This window comes from Hipposideros armiger, unplaced genomic scaffold (assembly GCF_001890085.2).
Source record: "Hipposideros armiger isolate ML-2016 unplaced genomic scaffold, ASM189008v1 scaffold_109, whole genome shotgun sequence".
Taxonomy (NCBI): domain Eukaryota; kingdom Metazoa; phylum Chordata; class Mammalia; order Chiroptera; family Hipposideridae; genus Hipposideros; species Hipposideros armiger.
The window spans coordinates 528,003-554,445 of record NW_017731459.1 but is presented as its reverse complement, the minus strand read 5'-3'; the positions used below and the strand labels follow the sequence as shown (position 1 = coordinate 554,445).

Below are 26,443 nucleotides of genomic sequence, written 5' to 3'. Positions count from 1 at the left end.
TTTCCAGCTTCTGTTCGCACAGCTATGATGCATCTTCTTGTGGGTAAGACCATGCAGATATCTATGCTGCCGTCTTTAGGTAACAGAATCATTTCTGAGCGCTAGAGTTATCATCCGGGTTGGTCATGAAATGGTTTTGTAGCACAGACGCGCTCTCAGGCGTGTTGAGGATGCCAGCCCATTTGCCTCTCATCCAAATGCCGAAGACAGCTGTGTCTTCGTGTTCCTGGGTCTGTTTTTAATAGTAGTTGCTGTCTCTCGCTGTCTGTGGTCTTGTCCCTTTCTAGTCTACGTCCTTTCTTTCGTGGGCCTCTCTGCTCTCTTGTTTTTCTTCTTCTGAGTTTGCAGTGGGTCCCAGTGTCCAGAAAACCCAGCTTTAGAACCGTTCCTGCTGAGAGCGTCCTGACGGAGGGCTGGGGGGGATTTCCGGGAGTGTTAGTACGCGGTTTTTTTGTTTGTTTGTTTGTTTGTTTTTAATTTTTGGGGGGAACAGTGTGTTTTTCCAAGACCCATCAGCTCCAATTCAAGTAGTTGTTTCAATCTAGTTGTGGAGGGTGCATCTCAGTGGCTCATGTGGGGATCAAACCGGCAGCCTTGGTGTTATGAGCACTGCGCTCTAACCACCTGAGCCAACCAGCCGCCCCAGTACGCGGTTTTTGCCAAGCAGGTTTGGGTCACCGTTTTTCTCTTGCTCTGTATCGGGCAGGTGGGGTTGTTGGATGGCGGGGCCGGAGGCCAGGCTGGGTGAGGTGATGTGGTGTCTTTTCATGAGCGTCGTTCCCTGGCAGTCTGTGATTTAGGACCACGCCAGATCTTTGCCATTCCCTTGCTTGGTCCTGGTATAAAGGTGAGGAAAGACATGCAGCCTCATCTGTGGGTAGGACAGAGACCTGGCATGTTCCTCATTCTGTCCCCTTGCTCTGTTATGTTGCTCTTTATTCCTGATCACGCCATCTGTATAATAGATTCCACAACGCCAGGGAACCTGGGGAGATAATTTTTCTTTTCAATTGTTCGGCTGGAGCAAGTCCTTGGTGAGGTATCTTTCCTTGTGAGCTCCTTATGCTGGTGGCGGTTCTCCCCTCACCGCCTGCTCCCCCCTTCAGCTTCCTTCCCTGATTAATTACCTTTGGGTTTCTCTTCGGTAGGAGCTGGTGGTGATGGGCGCCCCAGGCTCATTTTATTGGGCTGGGACGGTCAAAGTGCTGAACCTCACGGACAACACCTACTTCAAACTGAATGATGACACGATCATGAACAGGCGGTACACTTACCTGGGTGAGTAGCTCAGGGAGGTGACAGGTAAGAAAGGGGACATGGGCGTGATCGCCACCAAGTTCATGAATTATTGCTTTGCTGGTGGAACACAGAGTGTGTTGGCTTTTCCATCTATTGTTCTAATGAGTTATACTTTTAGCTAGGGCACCTTAACATCAAGCCCCACCCACAGAGGGGAACCAAGGAGGGGACTGAATGAAAACTGTGTGATTTAATTAAAAAGCTGACAGTTGAATGGCCAGGGGAGCAAACATTTTGGTTTCTTAGTTTAGCAATTACTCAAGCTCAGATGATCAGATACAAAGTGACTGGAACAGAATCCTGGTTTTCCACAGCTTTCCTTTGGACGAGGTCCCTGCTTCCTGGTCCCAAAACTGGTTGCAAATAGAAATAATAAGAACCAGAAATGATCATGACGGATGGCAGCCTAATGCTGACGTTTAATTAAAGGCTTAGAAACTTTTCCCTTCTTTTCTCAGCCCTTTTAATCTTCTGGAGAGGAGGTAGACACAGCGTAAGTTAGCAGCCATCAGGCAAGACCGTGCCAATTTAAGAACAGGGATGGGCTGTCTTTGTGTACATGACAATTTTATTACATGGCTTTTCTTTAATTCATGCCCTAAATGCTGTAATTCTGGACTGCAAATGAAGCTAAATTTAGGAAGGTCTAATGATGAGAAAACAATGCTCTTTCACATGCATCACATGTAATTTAAACCTGGGGAGCGGGGTCCTTCCCCGTTTTCATAGAGATTCACTTGTGAGATGGCAGTAAGGAGTTGTCGACTTGCCGTTTCCCTGCTAACTGCAGGTCGTTTGCCTAATGACATAGAGCATGAGAATTTTACTCAGCGTCCTTGCGGTGTTGCTGCTCTGTGTTCACCCTAATGCCGTCATTTATTGAGCACTTACTCTGTGCGAGGCTCTGCCCATTTTTTCTTTTAATTCCTGAAAACAGCCTTGGGAGGTAGCTGTTTTTATTACCAACACTTTATAGGTAACGAAACTGAGATACAAAGACGTGATGTAACTAACTTGCCAGGGTCACATGACTTGTAAAGAGCAAAGTGAGGGTTTTCAACCTGTGGTTTCAGAGCCCAGGGTTTCTAAACGCTGACCTGCCTTCCCTGTGCTTGGAAACACCACCGAACACTCACCAGGCTGGGAGTACCTTGAAGGTGGGGCATTTGTCTCATGTTTCTGGGATTCAGTATAGTGCCTGGTGCATTGTTGGGGCTCAATGTATGTTTATTAGGTAATGAAAAGAAGGCAGAAGAGAGCCTGGTTTGGGTGGGACTTCAGGCTTTGGGTGGCTGGCTTCTCCCGACCTACAAAACAGAGGCCCTTCTCCGCTGCGGTCGCTGCAAGGCTCACTGACTTTGAAGTCACTCCCCGTGCTCTTGGGTAATGTGAACCTCCAGTCTGAGAGAAGTCAGCCATGGCGGTTCTACTCGGTAAATAAGAATTGATCCCAATATGGTGTCGTTGCAAAACCCGAACAGCTTATGATCATGTTAGGGCTTGAGGGTGATGACAGGGTTTGGGGAATATGTGGCCTCCTGGACAGGGTTCCTGCCAGCCGGAAGGGAGCTCCCAGCCTGCCAGCAAAGCTCTGAGCAACTGAAGGAAACATTTAGATTCAGCTCAGACAACCTTTTCCTCTCTTTCTAGATTCCTTTTGTACCCACGCATCTGCCCACCCACCCATCCATCCACCCATCCGCTGTCAGCTTCTTCCTGCCTTTGCTTAGGAGGGAGTCTGGCAGCATGGTTAAAAGCAGGGGATTTCGACACAGATTAGATTTGAATCTTGATGTGTGAGCTTGGGCATCTTGCTTAGCTACGTTTAGTTACCCAATTTCCACATCTGTAAGAAATAATCATACCTTCCTTCTAGAATTGGGAGATTCAAAGAGATGATGGCATCCGAAGACACGAGAATGTTCATAGCAGCTTGATTCATAATAACCCCAAACTGGAAACAACCCAAATGCCTAGCAACAGGAGAAAAAAAAAGATACGATGATGTAGTCATTTAACGAAACATTAGTCAACAATAAAAAGGAAATAGTACCCTTAACGACATGGATGAATGTCACAGATGTTGTGTTGAGTGAAGTTCTAGATCAGGCGAACCTAATGTATAGTGACAGGATTCAGAATAGCGGCTACCGACCTGTGGGGAGTATTGACTGGGAAAGGACCTGAGGGAGCGAACCTTCAGGTTTATGGTTCTACGGTTCTATTCACTCTGGGTGGTGATTGCATGGTTATGTACATGTGTACACACTCATTAAATTCTACACCTCAGATGTCTGTGCTTTAGTGTATGAAAATTCAAAACGTATAAAAATTCAAAATGTATCAAAACAAAGAAGAAGATAGAGTATTTAGCATAGTACCTGTTGCCAAGAGGACGCTCAGAATCCATTCTTTCCTGCGCTAATGTCTTTGTGAACATGTCGTCATGTGAGATAAGCCATTCCAGCATGAGAAGACTGACCGCTGCTGTTTGTTCCCTGGTACTTTATGTTCCAAGGATAGTGGAATCGTAACTATCTGTTGGGTCGTCAGGAAAGTCATGACGCATTTTTGCATAGAAAACATAGAAAAAATACGTCATGACTTTTCCTGACGACCCAATAGATAGGGATGCTTGAGAAACTTTTTCCTCTGATGGAGCCTTTTCTTCCTGGCCCTTCTTTCTCAACCCCATGCTTGGTTTCTGCCTGTCTTTTCCAGGCTATGCAGTTACCGCCGGCCACTTCTCTCATATGTCCACCACCGATGTGGTGGGAGGTGCCCCACAGGATGAAGGCATCGGAAAGGTGAGGGGAAGAGTCCGTGGAATAATGTGGGGTCAGACAGAAGGGGGGAGCCTGCTGCCACTGTCATAGAGGTTTGTCATCTCACTTTGATCTGAACATGCTGCTGGGTGGCTGGCAGGCAAGTGATGAAATTTTGAGGGACCCTCTGTCTCCTCCCAACCACTTTGGAGAGTTGACCTTGAAAGCTTAACCAGAGTGTGGATACTACTCCTAGATCGCTCCATTTTCTGCACATTGGCATCTGAGAATGTTTTTCATAGCTGATACACTGTGTGTGTGTGTGTGAGAGAGAGCGAGAGAGCGAGAGAGAGAGAGAGAGAGAGAGAGAGAGAGACAGACCCCTGGCACCATGACATCCTCCAAAGCAATGGTGTCCAGCACTATTTAACTTCAAATCTACTCTTTCAAACCTTTTCCAAGCATCACTTTTTTAACGGAGCCAGGTCTAGTCCCAGTACCTTTGGGGATTTATTTGTCTTTAGGCCTAGATTCTTTATTTCTCCAATGTTTTAGAACCAAGACTGATTCAGCCCAAAGGCTAGACTGAGAAAATATGAGTCACTTTCCCTGAAGCATCTGCACAGAGTATGGAGAAGACCTCATGGATCTGCGCTGTCTGCGTTCCTTTGGAATCATAGCCTCTGTGGGGCCTGGAGCATGGAGATCTATGCTTGTTGGTTCTTTAGCAACCCAGATTGAATAGGTCCAGATGAGTCAGAATCTGCATTTTCTTAAAAAGAAAGATTTTATTGGGGAATTGGGGAAGGGGAACGGTGTTGGGGAATTGGGGAAGGGGAACAGCCGAGTTTTTGTCCTTCAGTCTCAGTTGTGGAGGGTGCAGCTAGCTCAGCTCCAAGTCCAGTCGCCGTACAGCCGCCTATCAGCAGCTCACGGCTGCTCAGCTCAAGGTGCCGTGTTCAATCTTAGTTGCGGGGGGGCACAGCCCATTATCCCATGTGAGAGTTGAACCGGAAACCTTGTTGCTGAGCGCGCACGCTTTAACCACTGAGCCATCTGGCCACCCAGAATCTGTATTTTTAATAATAAGCTCTGTAGGTTCTGTGATAGGAAAGACAGAACAGAGGAATGATATTTGGATCTGAGCCCAGGGGGTGGACCTAGGATAGAGTCTAGCCATATCTCCAGGGGCTTGGAGAAGTGGGGTGTGGATTCTGGAGGGACCCAGATGGGCTGAGACCACTGTTAATTGGAACCCTCAGCCAGGATGTTAGTATGACCAGCTGACTAGGCTTGACTTCTGCCATGTGTTTGTGAGGGTCATTTTCCTGGGTCCTCCTGGGCCGGAGTTAGGAGCTACTGCGCACTTGGCTGGAGCATGTGCCCCGCTCTCTCCTAACACTGAGACTGTGAAGAGAGGCTCTTTGAAAGTGAAACCAGAGAAAAACCCAGAGTACTAAGGAAGGGGAGGCACGCAGATGAACTCTGATGATTTCAAGAAAGATTGTGGGTCTGTCTGAGTCACATGAATTCCTCTAAATGGTGGAGGGAAGACGTGCCAAGAGCTGTCCCCACGTTGATAATGTCTTCCGGGGGTGGGGGAGTGGGGAGCTGCAGGCAGGAGCCCGCCATCTCTGCAGCGTTGGTCAAAATGCTCATTTCCTAGCTCACAGCCATGCGGATGCCTCAGGGCTGACGACAGCCGCTTTCCTTTCTCGCCTATTGCCGAAAACTTGATCTGATTTCACTGTTTTCTCTTTCGTTGGCTGTGATAACTGCATAGGCCCTGTCAAGTCTTAAGATGAGAATGGGATTTATAACTGATAGAGCCACGTAGAGAGAATCCTGGATCCAGTTAACAAAAAAAGAGCATTAAAATGCTGTTTTCAGTTGGATCACATGAAAAAGGCACTGGGTTAACCAGTCATAATTGACCAACTTGCTGACTGTTCCAAATTCCCAGGGGGTGGGGTCTGGTACAGACCTGATTCCCAAGGACCCCAGAATAAACCTCTTGCCTTCAGGATTTGGCTGGTTATTGGTTTCTGGTGTCAGGGCACAAAAGCATCCACACTAAGATGGCGGTTCCTTGCCCAATGGCAGAGCTCCCTATCCTGGTTCTCGTGGGACACTCTTCCCATAGGATGCAATTTGGAAAAGAACTTCCATAGTCATGCCATTTAGGAAGTTCTTCACCAATGACCTTCTTTGTGGTGGAGATTCAGGGCATAAACATGCAGATTAAGGCTCTGAAGAGTCCCACAGTAAAAGAATTTATATAATGTGTAACTCTGGTATTTCCCAAACTAAATTCATATTTACCCCAGCAGAGTTCATGGCTCTAATGTTCTGTGGAGTCATGTTGGATAATGGCTTTGTCAAAAATACCTCCCTCACTCTGTCTTATCTTGACATACCTGCTCAAGCTCTAACTAATAGGAATGAAGGACATATTTTTCAAACAAAAAAATACTGTTTCCAAGAGTTGAATTGTAGACTAGTAATTTGGAAGCTCCTTGGGTCCCATTGTGCATGGCTTCCATCAGTGACATGGCTCAGGCGCAGTGGAGGTGATTTCTGCCTCAGGATGGAAGGACATTTTCTTTGCAGAGTTGATAAAATGAGAGGTATGCTGACTTCACGATCGTCAGCCAGCGTAAGCACACCTGCCCTGTGGCAGGCCAGGCACTGAAATAGGACTCCCAGGACGATGTTGATAAATATCTTTGGTCATTGCGTCCATCTTACCTGGGTTTTTTTTTTTCATTCCATAGGTTTATATTTTTAGAGCTGACCGAAGATCAGGCACCTTAATTAAGATTTTCCAGGCATCAGGTAAAAAGGTGAGATTCTTGGTATAAAAGTCTTTTTGTTGTTTGAGAGATGTCACCACGTGGAATCAGTTTTCACTTTTTCAAAATTGGTTTAAAGGCCCTATCTGTGCCCTGAGTGTCCATGGCCGTCCTACTGCCTGTTGGTTCCTTTACTTTCCCAGCAGTGTGCAACCTGAAAATTCAAGGGAGTCATGCTTGCTGCAGGACACATGCAGCAAGATGAGCTTGTACGTGGCCAAATTCCAGCACAGAGCTTTCCAAGGTTGTCCACAGTTCAGACACTGTCTTCAGAATTACTGCACGCTGCTTGTCCCTGCCTCTGTCCCTCTCCATCTGTCCGCCTTTGTCTCATACAGACACATCTACACCTCCAGAGAGATCACAGACAGTTGAGTACAGGTAGCAATCCCATGATATAGAACCCATTACTTTCAAAGGAGGCACATAGACAGTTCCCGCTCTCCTTATCTCACCAATGCAGTGCTGCTGCCTCCTCCTCGCGTCCTGAGCCCTCCCCCACTATTGCCACGGGGAGTGTTGTCACGCAAAGAAAAACCAAACAAAATCACCCATTTATTTCCCTTTAGAACCTTGAAATGGAAATAGCTCGGGAAGGCTGCCGTCACGGGCAAGGTTTATTTGCCTGTGTGGTCTTGTGGCCCTCACCCTAATCCTAATTCCTGCAAATTTCTGATCTTAATTCCTATTAATACTGCACCACAGTCTGGAGGTTCCTTTGATTAATACATACGGGCTTATTAGCCAGGCACACCTCATGTGGCTTAGCTCAGCAGGGTTGCTTAGTGTGTTTGGATGCTTGAAGGGGACCCAAATTCAGGCTGGGAGATGAGATCGGTAGTTCAGAGGCTTGTGTTGGTAGTTCAGAGGCCTTAGTGAGCTCTAGGAAGAAGCACAGGACACCTGGGACTTGGAAAGGAGATGGCAGGAGATAGGAGAAGGTCAGATGGTGATTTTACCTAACCACTACCCTGAGGAAAGGGGGAAAAAAAATTGCTTCCTTTCTCGGTGGTCACGTGTCCTAGCCACAGTTCAGTTCCTGCTGTCAGTCAGACCTGCTGCACACAGCCTGGCATCATTACATGGTGTTTTGATGGTGAATCCTATTCTGAGTCCCATAAATTCCACTCCCTTTTTGCAGTTTTAACAACCTTAATGTATAGACTCCGTAGATAATTGTCATCTTTTCAACAACAAAAATGCATCACCAAACTTGGTTTTGTGAAGTTTTCCCTGAGAACAGCCCTGTGTTCCCCTGAGAACTGGGCTGGCCTGTTATTTTAACATTTCCAAACTCCAAAGCAGCAACACTGGAAAATGACTATGAGTGATTCTGCAGAAAAGGTTTTCCAAGTTGCCTACAGATAGAAAAGATATAACTCGATGTCATTTGTGATTAAAAAAAAAAATAAAAGAGCCCCAAAGAGCAAGTAGGGTATGAATGCTGCTAAGCCTGACATTTTAGATCTTTCTCCAGAAAATAATCGATGGGTGAGTATGTCTACTGTGGAAAACGAAAACCTCCTCTGCTTTCCTTCAAGTGCATCTGAGCCTGAAAGCATAACATTAAAGGATTCTTCCCCTTGTCCCCCCAATTTATGGGGATATAATTTATATCTAACATTGTGTACATTTAAGGTGTATAGCAGGATCATTTGATAATTTGATATACATATACAGAGGGTGCCAAAAACGTATACACATTTTAAGAAAGGAAAACTGTATTAAAATAGTAATAATATATACCGATAACAAAAGATGACTACAAGTCATGTTTGACTTCTGCAATTACAAGAGGTGCTCAAAGTGGTTACCATCAGCGTCCAGACACTTCTGATTACGGCGAACTGCTTGAGGAACATTGACCAAGTGTCCACTTGTATACATTTTTTTGGCACCCTGGGTGTGTGTGTGTGTGTATTTGTATGTACGTGTGTGTGTACACACACACACACACACACACACACACACACACACACACACACACACATACGTATTTATAGTGAAATGATTACCACAATAAGGTTAGTTAACACATCCATCACCTCACGTAACTAGTTTTTTTTAAAGTGATTTGTGGTGCTTGAACATACCTGTCACCCTCCTTTCAGAATATTTCCATGTGTATCGGTAGCTGTGCCTCCTTACCTGCTTCCTCTGTCCCCGCTCCACTCCCCACGAGAGATCCGGTAATGCCTGCCATCCTGGCATAATTAGCAGTCTGTAATTGTGCTCTCTCTCCTTCTCAGAAACCTCCTGGTTTGGATAACTTCCATGGCCACCCATCTATGACTGGGTCATGGTCAGGTTTTGAGGGGTAGATTTGAGAGTGGGTAAAACGAGAGGTTAACATTTGAGAACCCACTTGTCCAAACTTCCTTGGACTTTGTGCAATCGAGGTCCAGGACTCGCTTACTTGTCTGCTTCAGTGTCCTTAAGACAGGATGTGTCCAGTCTTCCAGAGGAGGGGATTAAAGAGCCCAGATATTTCCCCTCCCAGCTCCAGAGCCATGCTGCTGCTCATTTCCTTGGGGGGCTTTTCTTGTCCTTACCTGGTACCATTCTAGAGTTACTCCTTCATTCTGCCACTCTTGCCCTCTCGGTGCACTGTCTTCTAGCTTTATCCCATCTTCACCTTTGTGATTTTGAAATAGACCATTACTCTCTACATCGTATTCTGCTTTTTGCCGGAAGACATGAGAAATCCTTGTCTCTCTGACTGGTCCATTATTTCATAGGGAGAGAACATGACCCCGAGCTTTCGAAGGATGCATTTAGCTTTACCCTGTGTCCAGAGTCACACACACAGAGGAGGGTTCTGACTCAGTAAACCACGAGTCCACTTCTGCTTTTGTTTGGCCACAATTTGGTCCCATAACTCTGTTTCATGGCCTCACCATAACCAACCAACCAACCAAGAAAACCCAGTCTAGTATTTATTGGTTGACATCCTTCATAGACACATAAGAAATCACCAATATGTATGCAGTTCAGATGTTAATAGAGACACAAATGCCTGCATTTCCAGGGTGACGGGTGAGCTCTGAGGAAGGAACGCTCATCCCAAAGCATGTCATGGCCATGTTGAAGTTTTATTGCGTTACCTGAGTGTGTGGCACATCAGTACGTAGATAGAAAAACTTCATGTGCAAGGATTTTTGGTTTAATGCTGACAACAATACCAAGTCCAATAGCCCATTGGAATGAAACAAAGAGTTCCCTGGGGCTAAGACAGATAACAGCTGGCAGCTTCAAGTGCTTGCCTGGGTCTTAGTTTTTAACTAACGTCCAGATGGGGGAGATCGGCAGGGCCATTGAATTAGTGACTGGCAACCGGTGTGTGTCCCCTCTGCCTCCTGTGATTCTAAACCTTCGCTGTGCTCCACTCCCTTGGGAATGGAGGGGTTGGAAGAGGGTGTGGGTTGAGTGGAAGTGGCCTTGGCATATGACTGGGGACAGACTTCTGAGTCGCCCTGTCTCAGGCCTGGCTGCAGGAAATGGTCGGGAGTGCCCTCCGCCTGTGTCATACTCCCTGGGGTTAGCTGCCAATATACTCTAACAATGAAAGAAAATCCTTGTTCATGTTGATGAAAAAACAGAGCCCTTTTATTTGAAAACATTTCTTTTAAAAGTATAACTTTTTTTTTTATCAGCGGTTGTAAACTGGCAGACTTTGGAAAGGATACAGACTGCAGAAATTTTTCTTTGTCCTGCACATTATGTTTGTTTTAATTTTTAATATGACTCTGTTGCTGTCATTTTAAAAATAGGCCCTTCAAAGAAAATTTTAGATTTTTTGGCTTCTCTTGAGGAACGGGAAGGTTGGCTTTCCCTGGGCCGGCCTTCCTCGTCACAGCAGTTGACTCGCCCTGGGTAGGAGCGGCTCCTTTAGCTGGGTGCCAGTCTCCAGCACTCCCTATTGCTTCTTACTGAAGTGATGCCAAGCATCGCTTGCCGCTTGTAAGCATACTTGCATTATTTGTCTTTTCTTATACCTGCTATATCACCTGCCTGGGTCCCATTGACATTTGGGTTTGAGGCCCCTAATGTAAAATAATAGGTCCTGGATTAAGCTATCATTAAAGAAGAGCCTGTGTAACCTGGCTGTGTTCCCTCGTCTGTCAAGCCGTCTTATGAGTTCCACCTTTTTCTGTCACCTCAGCTCATGCCTTCCTAAACAATCTTCAGCTATGCCTAGGACTGGGAGAGGGTATCCTGTTCCCCATGTAGCATTTATTTCCATGCCCGCCTTGTGTTGTGGAATTTTATATTCCTACTTGCTTGGCCTTGTCAAATGTCTGACTTAACGAGGCACTTTTATTACGGTTGTAACCTATATTTGCAACCTCAACTTGTATTTTTGAAAACAGTGCCTTATTCTCCGGGGATGGGTCCATTTGTTTTCCCCTTGGTAAAGCTCTGGAAAAGGGGGTTCTGAGCTGGTTAGCTCTGGTCTCACATTGACTGGGGGCTCTGCATCACTGCTGGGAAGGGAAGTCAGGTATTTTACTGCTTCCCTAGGCATTCTGCCTTACGGGGCTAAGGGGCAAGGCCACTGTCACAGCCTCTGAGGGGCCTGGGGGCGAGTGTTTCTGAAGCCAGTGGGCTGGAGGTGAGCGAGGGCCTCCTGTGTGAGGGCAGACACTGAACGCTTTGTTGCAACTCGACTTGGTTGCAGATGGGCTCTTACTTCGGCTCCTCCTTATGTGCAGTTGACCTGAACGCAGACGGCCTCTCTGACCTGCTGGTGGGGGCCCCCATGTTTTCTGAGATCAGGGACGAGGGGCAGGTCACCGTCTACATCAACAGAGGAAACGTGAGTACAGTGCTGGGCGGCATGTGGACAGAGTGTGGGAGAGGGGCATTCATCCAGTGGGCATTGTCTGAGCATCCCTGTGTGCCATGCACTGGGCCCCATTGCCCAGGCAGCAGTGTCCTACCTGCAGAAAGGTCAATGTTCCATTCATGGAAAGCTGTATGCTATGTTATAACGGCAAACATACAGGGATCAAGAAAAATCTTAATGGCTGTGGTTTGAGAGCTTACCATGTAGCAGGCACTGTTTGTTCCTCCCTCTTTCTGTGAATTATTTCAATGCAGTGTGTACATGGTATCAGGGGCCCCCGTTTTTTCAGGTGAAAAAAACTGAGGCTCAGAGAGGTTAAGCAACCTGCCCCAAATCACACAGCTAAGAAGTGATGGGGCTGGGATTTGAACGTAGGGAAGCTGGCTTCAGAGCTGGCTTGCTTCACCTCTAGGCTGTGTTGTCTTTCTGGTCGTATAGACACACCTGTCCAGGGAAGCAGAGAAGACTTCAATGGCTGGAAGGAACCTTGAAGGAATAGGAATTAGGCAGACAGGCAAGAGTGGCTGGGAGCCGGGCAATTGGGTTGAGATATTAGCAGCAGGAGCACTTAGCTTACCATGGGGGTTGGGTGGGGGCAATGCAGTGGACAAGGGCCATAATCACAATGCCCCTTACTCTGCAGCATCGTGAAAGGGATGGGATGAGGTCAGAAAGGTGCCTCTGCCCCCGTTTCGCTGAGTGGAGGGTGGGCAGGGGCAGGCGGCAGGAGGCCAGTAAGAAAGAATCTTTTTCGGATCTGGAAGTAAGAATGTTCAACAGGAGGGAAATAGTTAAAGGAATAAATTCGGGTACCACAGCCTTTGAGCTAACATGAGAAAATGCTTATGAGATAATCAGTGAAAAGGCAGGATAAAAACTGCGTACACAAACAACCTTTAAAAATACACAGAATACACAGGGAATGTTAATAACAGATCTCCCTGGGTGGTGGTGCTCGGGTAGAGTTTTGGTTTTATCTTTATCCAAATAGTAAGAATGTAATACTTCATAATCAAAAAAACCAGTGAAAGAGTACTTTTCTTGCAGTGACCAAGGTGCTAGTTATCCCAATTGGGAGGGGGCCGTGGTGTTCAACCACCACCAGGTGGGCCAGAAAGGACAGCCATGGAAAGAGGAGTCAGGTGACATTAGAGCCTTGGACTTTGCTGGATGTTTGCAAACTCTGGGAGGTGGATCTAAACCTGGGAGGGAAGATGCTTCCTGGTACCCGTTTCAGCGTCTTTGGGCACCTGCGTCCCCACTGACATTCACGGAAGGGGGACAGGGACAGCACGGGGAGAAACGAGGAGATCATTATGAAGAGAGAACAGCAGGCACTCGGCAGCTGCCAGCCGCACTGTTTGCAGGAGACTGAAACGTTTGCGTGGGTGGGTTAACTTGTCTGAGGCAATATGGTGACCAGACCAATAGCCAGACGATGTGTCTGAATCTGGGTGTGGACACAGAGTAGGATAATTCCCCAGACTCTCTCTGGGCACATTTTACCCACACATCTCAGCCCCTCAGCCAATGTTTCTTAATGCCATGTGCTCACCCTCGATACCAGGGGACTCTTAATTCTGTCCAGCCTCTTCCTATTTGATTAGTGGTTGCAAAGCAGTGTGAAAAGGAGTTTGGAAAAAACGATGACTCAGGTGCTAGATAGACCTGCCTTTGAATCTTGGTTTTGTCGCTTACTAGCCTGTGGCACGTGGACAAAGAGCTTAAAGTTGGTGGCTCAGTTTCCTCGTCTGTGAAGTGGGGAGAGTCACAAGGCTTTCCTTACAGAGTCAGTGTGTGATTGAAATGAGGAGCTGGACATACAGTGCCTGGTACATACAAGAAATCACTTACTGGTGCTTCTTCTGTCCACCGTACTAATAGGAAGAAATCATTACATATTTCTGTTGTGGGGTGGGGGTTTCATGGACTTAAGAAATCATCACATGTTTACTGTTTCCAACTTGCAAGTTGTGTGTGTTTAGAGTGAAAAAAGATTTGGTCATGACAAAAGCCAGATGCTCCCTGGGATGGTCTGTGGGTGTATAGTGGGTCCGGAGTATGTCTACACTGGGGCAGGGTCAGCCACTCCTGTGTCCCAAACCATCAGGTTGCATCTTAACACTCTGATATTCACATAGCAATGATTTGGGAATAGAGTGGATATCCTCAGATGGCTTTTATTACCACCGTCACCATCAACCTCCTCCCTCTGTTGGTTGGGGTTTGCTCAGGACATCCGAACCACGGCTGATAATAGGCACCATTGTGGGCATCCCCACCCCCACCCCCACCAGCAACTACTGGGTGTTGGGTGTTCAGAACCATGACTCCCTCTCTCAAGATTACTAATACACGCACTTGGCAGAACAGCTTTACAAACGTGTCCCAAAAAGCAGGAGAGAAAAATAGAAGTTGTATTCCTGTTTAAAACAACTGTGGAGCAAAACTGCTACGCCCGCCAGAAAGCTGAGAGGATCCTGTGGGGACAGGTAGGTGGGTTTGATTATAGAGCAGTAGGACAAGGGAGAGATTTAGTTATTTCCAACATGAGATTCTTCTTCCCAGTAAAAGGCGTCTCAGGCTGTTGGAGACCCTCACACTGCCCCAGGTCCAAAGGACTCATCTTGTCACCAGGAGGGAGCGGTGTGGGTGCCTGTGATTCCTTCCAGGTGTTTCCTGTCCATGAATGTGCACTAGAGGGGCGGTGCTGCTAGCTCTGGTTATTTATTGTGTTTTTGGTTTGTTCTGTTTTGTTTTGTTTTCCATTTTTCCCTCCATCCTGTTTTCCCAGGGGGCCCTGGAGGAGCAGCTGGCCCTGAATGGGGATGGCGCCTACAACGCACATTTTGGGGAGAGCATCGCCAGCCTGGGTGACCTTGACGATGACGGGTTCCCAGGTCAGTGAGCTTGTGCCTGCCCTCTAACTCTGCCCTCGCGTGATGTGCTCCTGGCTCTCCCTGTCTGCTTGGAAGGTCCGTCACTGCAGGAGGGAGGACGCCCTTTTGAGAACATGCTCTCTGTGTAGACACTCAGGGCTGAGCTCTGAGCGCCCTGGAGTGTGTTTCTGTGTCATCCCTTCTCATCAGCTCAGTGTAACTGGGGTGCAAGTGAACCTTGGGGTTGGTCCCCTGGGGCTTCTTATGGCAGAGAAGTTCAAAATAAGTGAGGAGAGAATTTAGCACTCTCCCCTGATAGTGACAGCCTGCAGGACTGACTGACAATTGAATATGTAAGTGTTGGGGTTCGGGGTACGGAGGGGGCACACCTAATGGCTTGGCTTCTCTTTCTGGCTTTTTAAATACCTCCTCCCCTCCCTGTATACAGAGTGTTCAGACATCAGGGTCTGTGGAAGCCATGTCACTGGGGGGATGGCTGATGTGGAACACGGGCCGGCGGGGAGGGGCAGCTCTTGCCTCAGGCCAGGCATCCAGGCCCCTTTGATACCCTCACACCACTTGCCTGAAAGGGCTTCACTTGGAGGGGGGAGACCTCCACTGGAGGTCATGTGGGTGCCTGCCCCCTCACCTTTGACCTCACTTCTGCAGACACATGACTTTTGTTAGAAGCAAAGAGAGAAAAGTAAGGACGATCTAGGCCTTGTTCCAGGAGTTGTGAGAGTAATGTTGATTTTTTTTTGTGGAGTGAATGCCATTTTATATAATTTCCTGACCCAGGAATAGCGTTGACTTTCTCAGTTGATGGATAACCATCGTCTATGGAATTCCCCTCTCTGAGGGACAGAAACGAGGGCAGGAGGTTTATATTCATTTTATTGGATGGCTCAGTGATGTTTTTCCTAGAAGGATGAGCTAGAAGCTTTTCTGGAACTAAACTCTTTTCAGCTTCTAGAATTTTCTTTTTACTTTTTTTCCTTCTGAGAATTCATGTGCCTAAGTTGATGCTTGAACAACCAGCAACCAAGAAATTCCTGTTATGGAGGGATTCACACATGATGGCAGGAATTAGGGAATCGGCCCTTATGTTATTCTGTGTGGCTTTTCTAAACCATAGCTGTTTCTCTCCCCTTAGATGTGGCCATTGGCGCACCCAAGGAAGACGACTTCTCGGGGGCAGTCTACATCTATCACGGTGACGCCGGTGGGATAGTCCCTCAGTACTCAATGGTAATTGGTGTGAGAGTGACATGGTAACTGTTTGTTCATACATTCGTTCAACAAACATGTAAGGATCCTTTTACTCTGCGCCACCTTCTGGGGTACAGAGGACCCTACAATGTTGTTCCTGCCTTTAGCCTTCCCACCCTCTAGTGAAAGACACAATTGCTATTGCTAATTAAATAGAAAAACTTATTTATATAGACTCCTGAGTTTGCTTACATTTAGGGATTCATTCTACCTACAGGAGATAATATCCAAATTCTTACCCAGATTTAGAGCTATTTATTTAAGAAGAAGCCTTTTTTTCTTTTGGTTTGTTTGTTTTTGGGATTACTCCTTTGTCAACCATCTGTGCTAAACCAAAGGAATATATTGTAAAATATAATCTAGAAAGATAGTGGTCCATGGAGGAAGGGCCTGAAAGTTATCACAGGGCCATTGTCACAATTGGCATTGAAACAAGGAGCTGGTTAAGCACTGGCCTTGTGCCCCAGACTTGGGAACATGGAAGTGGCGAGTTCTGCTTTTTGCCAGATCAGCGTGGTGTTCAGTCTTGCTGATGGCATCAAACCCAGTCCGTGGGAAAAAAGGAAGTCGTGCTCAACAGAAGCCTCATCAGGATATTTGTGGATCTCTGTGTGTCGAGCGGCACAGGCCTGTGTCTTTCTCCCAGTGGGTCAGTGACAAGGGACTGAGCACAGAGAAATTTCCCATCAGCAAATACTGACTTATCGAGCACTCATTTATGTGCTTACTACTTCCTACTCATGTTTACACTCATCACAAAGAGGCTGGCCTCTTATCTTGATTATTGCTAAGGAAACAAAAATTTTAACTGAGTCTTGTTCTTATAAAGTGTTCTATAAATGTTCTGTAAAATGAAATAGTAGTCGAGTTTCAAAACCTGTTCGTGCACTGAACTTTCTAGGTAAGAAAAAAAGTCTTTACAAGCTGGTTTTAAGAGGCAGTACGTAAATGTAGGTTCGGTTTATAGGTTCATAATGGTTCTTGCTGCAGATGTAAGTTGGCTAATGAAGGGGTGAGGGTTGTTGCCAGCAGAACTTCAGGTTCCCTCTGTGCTGGGGCTCAGCTCACTGACTCCAAGAGACTGATGGTGCTGAGAGCGCCAGCTCTGTCTCTTTCCTGCCTCTAATCCTCACAACAGCCCTGTGAGAAGGGCACCTTTAGTACCCACCTTTTATTTATGAGGTGACTAGGGTCCAGGGAGGTTAGTTAGCCTGCCCAAGGTCACCAGCCAGTAAGTGGCCATATGGTGATTGAAACTGCCCATCTGACTGCCAAACCTTTATTGGAACCATTGTCTTCAACACCGGAAAAAGGAACACTCAGGGGGGCTCAGTTGCAAAACTTAGGAATGTAGAAACTTCTTTTGGTGGGAGACATACACGCTCCAAGGGGCATTTGTTTCCAGAGATCATCCTCTTTTCATTAGAAATGAATAATTCATAGTGGGAGTAAACTCGGAGGTCACTCAGCTGCTGTGGCAGGAGGAAGAAGGCTTCAGGCACAGTTTGGGAGTCCCATCCATGTCACAAGGGCTTCTCCAGCCTGGGTCACGGCCACTGTTCCCAGTGCAATAAGCTAACAATTCTTCCACATTACTCTTTAACTCATTCCTCTTTCTCGAGTTCACCATGCAAAGTGTTGATTTTAAGATCCTTGTGTGCCTTTCTCAATTTGAGAGCCCCTTGGGCATGTCATGGCGGCTCCTGTGATCTTTCTCCTGACAAGCTGAACGTTATCCAGGGTGCCTCGTCTTTGGGCAGCCGCCGGGGTCACTCTCCATGCATCCTCCTGGAAGCTTGTTCCCGGACCTCGGAAGCTAATCACACAGGGAGGCAACCTGTGAGAGACCCCTGCTTCCCTTCCTCTCCAGTGTTTTGTTTGGTTGCTGGGTGGAACCCTGCAGGGAACTGAAGTATAGATTTTGTGGTTAGCCTGGAGTGTCTTCAGTAGGAAGCAGAGATCAGCAGCTGGACCCATCCTGCCTTTGTCAGCATGCAGGCTGCCTCGTTAGCTTTGACAAAGAGCAATGGTTTGGGGCTCTTTAAAAAAAAAAAAAAAGAAACAACTATGATTATACTTTTCCAAGCTGCTAATATGTATGTGATAAGGTCAGTGATTTAAAAGGGGGAAAAAAAAAATCCTTTCACGACAGATTCTTCAGGGCCCAGGTCTGGACAGAGCAGGCATTGTGTGGGTGAACTCGAGAAGGAAATCAGCAACAACCCTGGGCAAGAGAATCGCTTTTCTTTGGCCCGGATTAGTATTATTTCTACTGGATAAATCGTGAGATCAGAGTAAAGTTCTTACACATTGCTCTTTAACTGATTCCCCTTTTTCGAGTTGACTCTGCAAAGTGTTGATTTTAAGATCCTCGTGTGCCTTTCTCAATTTGAGAGCCCTCTGGGCATGTCGTGGCGGCTCCTGTGATCTTTCTCCTGCCACGGGGACACTGCATATAAACCTGGTCAAGCAGAGGCTTTCCAAGGCTCCTGGTTTTCATTTAGGGTTATTAGCACCAAGTCGACTTATCTTCCTGGCTTTATGGCATAATGGCCTGCAGATGTCTGTGGGATAACTTAAGCCTGCATCGCCACCCCCAGATGGACCACCCCTTCACTCTTTCCTCTTGTCCCAGCCACAGCATACCTTAGCAATGCAATCCTAGGGCACACTGCTGCTCGTGTTGATGGACCTGAGAGCCGAGATGGTCGGCTTCAACATGTGATTTTTAAGAAATACGCAGACACACATACATGTTTGTTTAGACAGAGCCATGTGGGGATGTGGGCTCTGCCAGTTAGCAAGAAACATTTTGGTAGTGTTTCCTACAGTGTTCTGATTTGTACTTTGATGCTTACACATTTCCTGTTAGATGGCTTCAGTGAAGATAGCAAGCGGAGGGGTTATTTGTAGTTATCGGCTGCTGGGGGCCGGGGAACGTCCCTGGCGTCTCCATCTGTAGATTCGATGGAAACTCCCCCTCCCCAGCCTCATGACTTCTCTGTGGGATGACTCAGTAAGGAAGAGCATGAGGACAAAGGCCAAAGTGAGCCCCTAGAGGTCTGTCAACCTGGTTTTGACGAGGATTTTGCTGCATGGCATGAAAACAAAAACGTTTCTCTTATCATCCACAATGAGGGCATTGCGGAGTAAGCCTCCCCAAGGAGACTGTCTAGATACAGGGAAGAAAGCGTAGGTCCAGTCCCAGAAGATGGGACTTTTCTGATTCAGGAAGGTCGATGTCCTTTTGAGGAACGGCGCCACACAAATGTTGATGTATGGTGAAGCCTGGTTGTAGAACAGATGTCCTTGAACCCATGTGGCATGTGTTAACATATGTTGACCTTAATGATGAATAAGAAGTAAGTATAGAGGCTGGTATGCCCCTTGATGGTAGGGCTGTGAACTCTGAATGGTTGGGTAAGAGCTGTCTTTTAGAGAAGAGGGTCAGCTTCAACTCCTTTTGGGGGGTTTCCTACAGTGTGTGGAAGGTTCAGGACCATGGGGGTTCTAGATTTACTGGGTAAAACAGTTTCGTCCTGTCAGTGAAGCTCAGAGATCTTCCAGTTGGCTTGATGGAGAGGTGGTTTCCATGTGGCCATCTTGACCATCTAGACGTGCTAATTGCCTGTCCGCTGAGGGAAAGACTCTAACGTGTGCCTCTCAGCAGAGGAGTATTACATATTGGGTACATATTTGGGTAGAGTGATATAACGGAAAACATGTCCTTATGATTTCAGCCAGCTGTATAGGTGTGAAAACAAAACCAGATCTTGGTTAGGAATGGAAGCTAAACTTTATCCATTTCAAACGCTTCCTTCAACATGTCAAGACATTAACACACTGGGTAGATTTTTCATTAACACTGAACTTAGAAAAAACTTTATGTAACATTGGGCTAAGCAAGTAATAATAAAGGAACGTGTTGCCTGCTAAAGACCCCCTGATCAAAGTAGGACTACATTTTTTTTTTCTTTCAGTAATGTCAAGACCAAGTGTCCTAGGGAGCTGGGCTAAAACAGTCACGGGGTCTTATTTGTGACTGCACTCCTTTCCGGTGACTCAATTTCCCTATTGTTTGTTTCAGAGGCTGTCAGGGCAGAAGATAAGTCCAGTTCTACGGATGTTTGGGCAGTCCATATCAGGAGGCATTGACATGGATGGAAACGGTTATCCTGGTAAGCTATTTTTCTTTAAAGGCAGATGAGATAAATGAAAAAAATGCCCAAAGCAGAACAATTTCCAGTCTGGTTAAGCAGTGGTTACATCTATTTAGGATTAGGAAAATTCACACAATAGAAGGCGGTGTTTTGTCTGGTGTTTGATTTTTAAGGTGAAAGTGTTGACATTTATCTTGGGTTTTAAAATGATCTACCTGGAGGGTGATTTTTACAGTGCTTTCTGTGGCGGCAAGTCTTTCTAATGACAAAAAAAAAAAAGCACTATCTGCATATAAAGCGATAAATAGTGAAAGCTCATGTTTTCCTTGATATTTAACCATATTCAGAAGCGTCTTACTCTTGAGAGGGGAAAAAGGAGCTAAACAGCACCCCGCTACCCCCCCCCCGCCAAACCCCACCACATGAAAATTATTGACAGAAAAATTTCAAGCAAAAACAAAACCGTGTCCTCTCACTGATGGGCGTAACAGAACTTCACCATTCAGGGCTGGCTGGCTTGTCTTCAGGGTTAATTAATTAACTCCTTGTGGTGGTTGAGGCTAATTAAATGAAAATATACGATTTCAAACCCCAATCCCAAGTGATATCTAGTCCAAATAAAATTAGGCGGTGGAATAGTGGTTCTTTTGGTGTTTGAAGGGGCTGGAGTGGGATAAGGTAAGGAAACAAACATAAGAATGTGAAAAAAAAATCCAAAATCATCATGGAATTCAGAAAAAAATTTCCCTCAAGCTATAGGTCATCTTGCTATCTTGAGAAAACATTTCTTTCCACTTAAAATGCCTCAGAAGGATCTGGGAAAACAAATGTAATTCTGGAGGGCACCAAATTCTGTAGTTTCTCACAGACAGAGGAGTTGTGATCATCCTTCATAACTTTACGGGGCCAGAAGGAGTATGACTAGAAAAGGGCCAGTGTGGAAGTTTCTGGCCCTGTAAAAAGACCCCTCATGGTCTTGTCCCGGACAATTTGTGGCCATCCCTAAATAATACCTTACATTGGCTTAGCATTTTAATATATGCAAAATGCTTCCACATGCAATGTACATATAGTAACCCCAGTAGGTAGGTGAAGACAGGGGTGTCGCCCCACTTTACAGCCAGGGACACTGAGCCTCAGATAACTTACAGAGACTGGCCAAAAACCATATCGTGGTAGACGAGGACCCAGGCTGCTTCTCTTATAAACGCACGATGTGAAGGTGTGTTCACACTTCGCCACGAATCTGAATTTATCTTGCATCTTTGATACAAGAAATGGCAGCTTCATCAGGTTGTTTTATTTTCAAAGATCCAGTCAATTCACAAAGACTGTTGGAAAATACCAAAATGAACAGGCACACCAAAGTGCAGAAGTTTTAGCAGCACCGACTGCAATTCACGGGTTTGCTCTTTGTGTTTTCTTAATGAGGGTGTTTATATAGACGTAGGGATTCATTCTCTTGGATTCAGTTGCTTGGTTCTGTGCAGTAGTAAGGGCTGAGGGGTTTCTATGAGAGGAGAAGAAAGACAGAGAGCTACTGGATGAGTGAATACTTCCTAAATTAGAGTTATTTCGACACCCCCAGCTAACGCTTGCGTCTTGGTTTGAAGTTTACCAAGTATTTTCAAGAATTTTCTTATTTAAATATCTGATTTAATGTATTACATTTAATGCATGTTTAAATATTTAAAAAATATCCTATTTAACAAATAATTAACATTTAACACATATGTCCTGATTTAAGTGTTATGACATATTATCAGCTTTTGAAGGAGACATGGGTGATTATGTCCATTGTACAGACGAGGACACTGAGCGACCCTGAGGTCATGTAGAGTAAGGAGTGAAGTGGAAATGATTCACCTGTTTTACAGACCTTGAGCTTTTTCCAAGAGTCATTTAATTCCAGGTACCCTTCTCTCTGATTCACTGATGTCCATAAGAAATATAATGCGAGCCTCATGTGTAATTTAAAATATTCTAGTAACCACATTAGAAAGATGAAAAGAAACAGGTGAAATTAATTTTAATAGTGTTTTATTTAGTTCAATATATCCGACATGTCATCATTGTAACATATAACCAATACAAAATTCTTAACGAGATAGCTAATGTTTTTTCATACTAGGTCTTTCAAATCGGTCTGTATGTTACACTCATAACACATCTCAGTTTAGACCAGCTACATTTCAAGGCCTCAACAGCTACATCTGGTGATTGGCTGCCATATGGGACAGTGTGGCTCCACCTCTTACAGAATCATCGTGTAGCCCAGAGGGTGGTTGTCAGAACCCCCAGACCTCAGGGCCCGGCCTCTATTGCTGTGGAGCACCTTTCCAGGGGGAGGATAGAATGGGGCTTCAACAGGTTTCTGAATGTGTATGTCTACCTCTGCTTTTCAGATGTGACTATCGGAGCCTTCATGTCCGACAGTGTTGTTCTTCTGAGGTGAGATGCTTCTCTCTTCTTGGATTACGTTCTTCCTGGGTGAGGGGTGGAATTTGGTGCCGAGCTACAGGGCAGTTACTCATCACTCATCAGCAATTCCTTCTGTTCTCTTCCTTCCTTGCAAGCGGAAGTGCTTAGTAAGTGGGAATGCTACCTTTGTTCTCCTTATTCTCTGTCTCAGCGTTTCTAGCTGCTGGGCCTCCAGTGGCTTACAGATGTGAGATGATAGCATCCCTGGAGCTTCTAGGCAGAATTTGGGGGGGGGATGGAGGGCTGAGCCCTAGGGGTTTTTTCTATGAACAACCCCTTTCGTTAATGTGCTATACACAGAATACCGTTTCCCATGGGTGCTATGACAAGGCAGTGTCCAAGAGGCTGGGAAGCACTGTCCTGTCCTATCCCTTTATCCCCACACCCTGCGTTCCCGCCTCATCAGCCCCCAGCGCCCCAGGGATGGGGAGCCTCTGCCTGTGGGCCAGTACTTTGTTCCCTGGTGGCAGCGGAGGTAAGGGACGTGAGCGTCGGCCCCAGTGCTTGCTGAAGCCCATGTAGTTTGGCTCTCTCCTACAAAGGCCAGTGGGCTGCCATCCCACCATGAACCATCTCCAAGTATTTCTGTCCGTATGAGTCAGAGGAGGCAGAATTACACTTTGGAGTGGGAGCCAACGCTTAGGTTTTGTTAATAACCTGATGGCAGAACGTTCTAAAATAGGCTAGTAGGAACTTAGAGCTGGAAGGGATCCCAGAGGCTGTGTCACTCCACACCCTAGATTCTTCTCATTCAGCAGTGCCTTTCTCCAAGGTTTTACTCCCAGGCCACACAGCCTCTTGAACGAAGTGCCCCCCTTGTGGGTGGGGGCTTCGTAGCGTCTTAGGGAACCAGTTAATCCCCAAGCGACTCAAAATACTAAATTGTTGAAGAGCCCAGTAGCTTTGAGGTTAAGAGTGTAAACTCTGGGGCCAGGTGGTCTGGCTTCTAGCCCTGACTCTACCCTTGGGAAGTGAGTTTCCTGGGCAAGCCTGCTAACCTCTCTTTCGGGAGTCTCATCTATTGAAGCAATAGTACTGACCTCACTGGATTCTTGTGAGAACTCAGTGAGTTAGTCCATGTAAAATGCATAGAACAGTGCCTGGTTTAAGTGCTCAATACATGCTAGCAATTTTTACATAACTTTGGTTAATTTTGCCTTCCTACAATTCTGCTTCTGGGCCCCCTATCTTCTACGTAGCAGCCCTTTGGGATTTGAAGGTGGTTAATTGGGTCTCCGTCATGGCCTAGCTGACAGGCAAGTTAGATTGACTTTAGGTAGAGTTACCTCAGGGCTTGGGTGGGGCCAGAAAAGAGAGGAGGGCCAGGAAACCGTGCATGTGCGTGCACTTAAAACGCACCATGCACGCTTGTCTGTAAGTGTCCTCCTGAGAGAGTCCAGAGGTGTGTGGGTTAGGGATGCCTTGGGCTGCAGCTAAGAGAACCTTATAACCAAGGGTGGAGTAGATGGCTCCAGGGCAGGTCTGGAAGGCTCGCGTCTTCACTGGCCGTGCAGGCGCTTTATCTGTCCACTCATTTCTGCCCTGTGAACAGCACTGACCCCCATAAAGGCCAGGGTCATTGGAGCAACACCACGTCAGAGGGCATGCTGACTGGTTTTATTATTCACTTGTGAACTATCACAAGTGAACTAGCAGGAGCTGAGCTGTCAGAGAGCCGTCCGAAACTGGTGTTTCAGCCACCAGTTTCTTTAAAGTAAAATCTTGGAAGCGTTTGCGGTACTGTCCTCAGATGCCCCTTTGCTTTTATCTCAGAGGCTGGTACATGTGCAGGTGGGACCATGAAACCCAGTCTCCCGCCCTTCCCAGGAGTGTGGGTTGGCCCAGCTCTGCCCTGAGGAAGTTTGTTCTCTCTGATTAACGCAGGAGGGCAGGTCCTGTGGTAGGGTGATAGGCATCTGGTATGATGCCACTGAAAGTCAAAGGAAGTGATCGGAGAGGCTTATGAAAGATTTCTGGGCTTTTCCTGGTCCAAAAACAATACTTGGAGTTGCAACAAAAAGGTTTGAGGGGACTGACCTGACGGATGTTGGAGGGAGATGTGCTTGCGAAGGTCCTTGTGTGTCATTTCAAAGGATTCCGTTTTAGCAACCTTCATCGTTTTGTCTGGACCGCTCACTTCTGTTTCCTGCTCGCCTCACCTTCTGCAGAGCTCTGCCGTGAGAGGAGGAACCGGGCGTGCTCCTGACGAGGTGGCCCCTGGGGGGACCGTAGGGGCTGGGCTTTTCTGATGGCCAGGCAGGACATGCACCGGGCAGGGTGGGGGCTCTCACAGGCTGGAGACCGGCTCTCCCTGGTACCCCTGTCTGTTTTGTGACATTTTGGGCACTGCTGTGGTTTTTGGTCCCTTGGCCTGGCATGAAGTTTGCCTCCATTGAACAAGGGTTTTTGAAAGCCTGCTGTCCCGGGAACATCAGGATCGATTCTCCAGGACCCCCGTCCTTGGGGGGACCCTGCAGGCTGGTGGGGCAGCTTTGGGAATAGACAGTGACCTTAATGAGTAAGTGAGGTGAGGTATGAACACTGAGACCACAGAGAAGAACGTGCAACTGCCAGGGGCACGAAGAAAGGCTTCTTGGGAGAGGGAACCCTTGGGTTGGCTGTTGAAGGGCAGTGAGGCTGGAGAGAGTGTCCACTGGTATCCGTACAATCGCCGTGACCAGGAGCAGAATATTTGTCTGTAACATCTTCTAAGAGGGCACCCAGGAGAAAATTGGAAGACAAGGACATGGGGCTTCTTTAAGACAGCTGCTGTTGTCTGACTTGCATTAGTCCTACGGCTGGATTTGTTCTGAGCGTCCCACCATTTCCCTGTACTTGTCCCAACGGTTCCTGTCTTGACCCACATCTCATGGCAGTGGGGGTAGCCATGAAATCCCCTAACCCCCTGTGTGTCGCGTGTCTCCTCGTTTCCTTTTTTTTTTCCTCTCTGAAGTTTTTCTTAATGCTTTCTTTTCTTAGAGTTGGTGTTGGTCATCGTCCCCATCTGCCTTGTCACCCTGGGCACTCTGAGAGAGATCACTGTACACAAGTGAGGTCATTGTTCTCAGGCCTCTAATGCCCCTTAATCTTGTTATGTCACCCCAGCGCACAAAGGCTGGGGCTCCTTAGAGGTAAAAGGGTCTCTTTGTGACGCCTGGAGGGGAAAAGGTTAAGCCACAGCTTAGGTGAACCGTCCCTGAGCAGATGTTTGCAATGTGAGCAGAATGGTGTGATTCACTCTAGGCTTTTGTCGGTGGCCTCAGGGGAGCTGCAACAAGGATGATGCCCTCCATCCATTGAGCACTGGGGGGAGGGGGGGGGCGTCCACCTTGGTGTTAAGAGTGGGGATGTTTATTGGGTTTCGCTTGGTCCCGAGGCTAGGTGGGTTGATTTCTGAAGTACTTTGCTCTTACCAGCTGGGACTCCATTAATCATGTTCTTTGGAAAAATACTAAATGAATTGACGGGAGTCAATGAAGGTGGAGGTTGGACCCACCCAGAGGGACTGGCACTTTGCAGTTCATGCGTGTCATGGCAGTAAACGCCGTGGGGTGGGGGAATCCTGATGGTGCACTTTGTTTCTCGAGTCATGGCATCCACTGTCAAACTCCTCTTAAATATATTCCTATCTTCCTCATAAAATGGAAATCGGAACTTAATTGGTGAAATTTCAAATAATCACTCGCCATCTGGTGGTACATTTACGGTTTCAACCAGATGTGTTTTGTTAACCACGCACTTGCTTTTATGGTTGGGAAGCTCACCATTAACTGATTAGGAAATAAGCTGAAAAAACAACAACAACAAAAGTCTTTACAGAGCACCCTGGCCCTTCTCTCTTGGGTTATTTCACACTTTAATTAAGTGCTGGGCCGCAGGCCAGCAGCCCTAG

The 26,443-nt window shown here is 46.7% G+C and overlaps 1 protein-coding gene across 1 annotated transcript in view; it reads left to right on the top strand.

Moving 5' to 3' along the window:
* Nucleotides 1-26,443, top strand: part of ITGA9 (integrin subunit alpha 9) — a 330,870-nt gene that overhangs the window by 57,512 nt on the left and 246,915 nt on the right. Inside the window, exons 6-13 of the mRNA XM_019647245.1 lie at nt 1,149-1,278; nt 4,021-4,106; nt 6,839-6,907; nt 11,595-11,732; nt 14,557-14,662; nt 15,795-15,889; nt 19,998-20,088; nt 22,476-22,521. Of these exons, the coding sequence (XP_019502790.1) occupies nt 1,149-1,278; nt 4,021-4,106; nt 6,839-6,907; nt 11,595-11,732; nt 14,557-14,662; nt 15,795-15,889; nt 19,998-20,088; nt 22,476-22,521 (761 nt within the window). The remainder of the gene's footprint in view (nt 1-1,148; nt 1,279-4,020; nt 4,107-6,838; nt 6,908-11,594; nt 11,733-14,556; nt 14,663-15,794; nt 15,890-19,997; nt 20,089-22,475; nt 22,522-26,443) is intronic.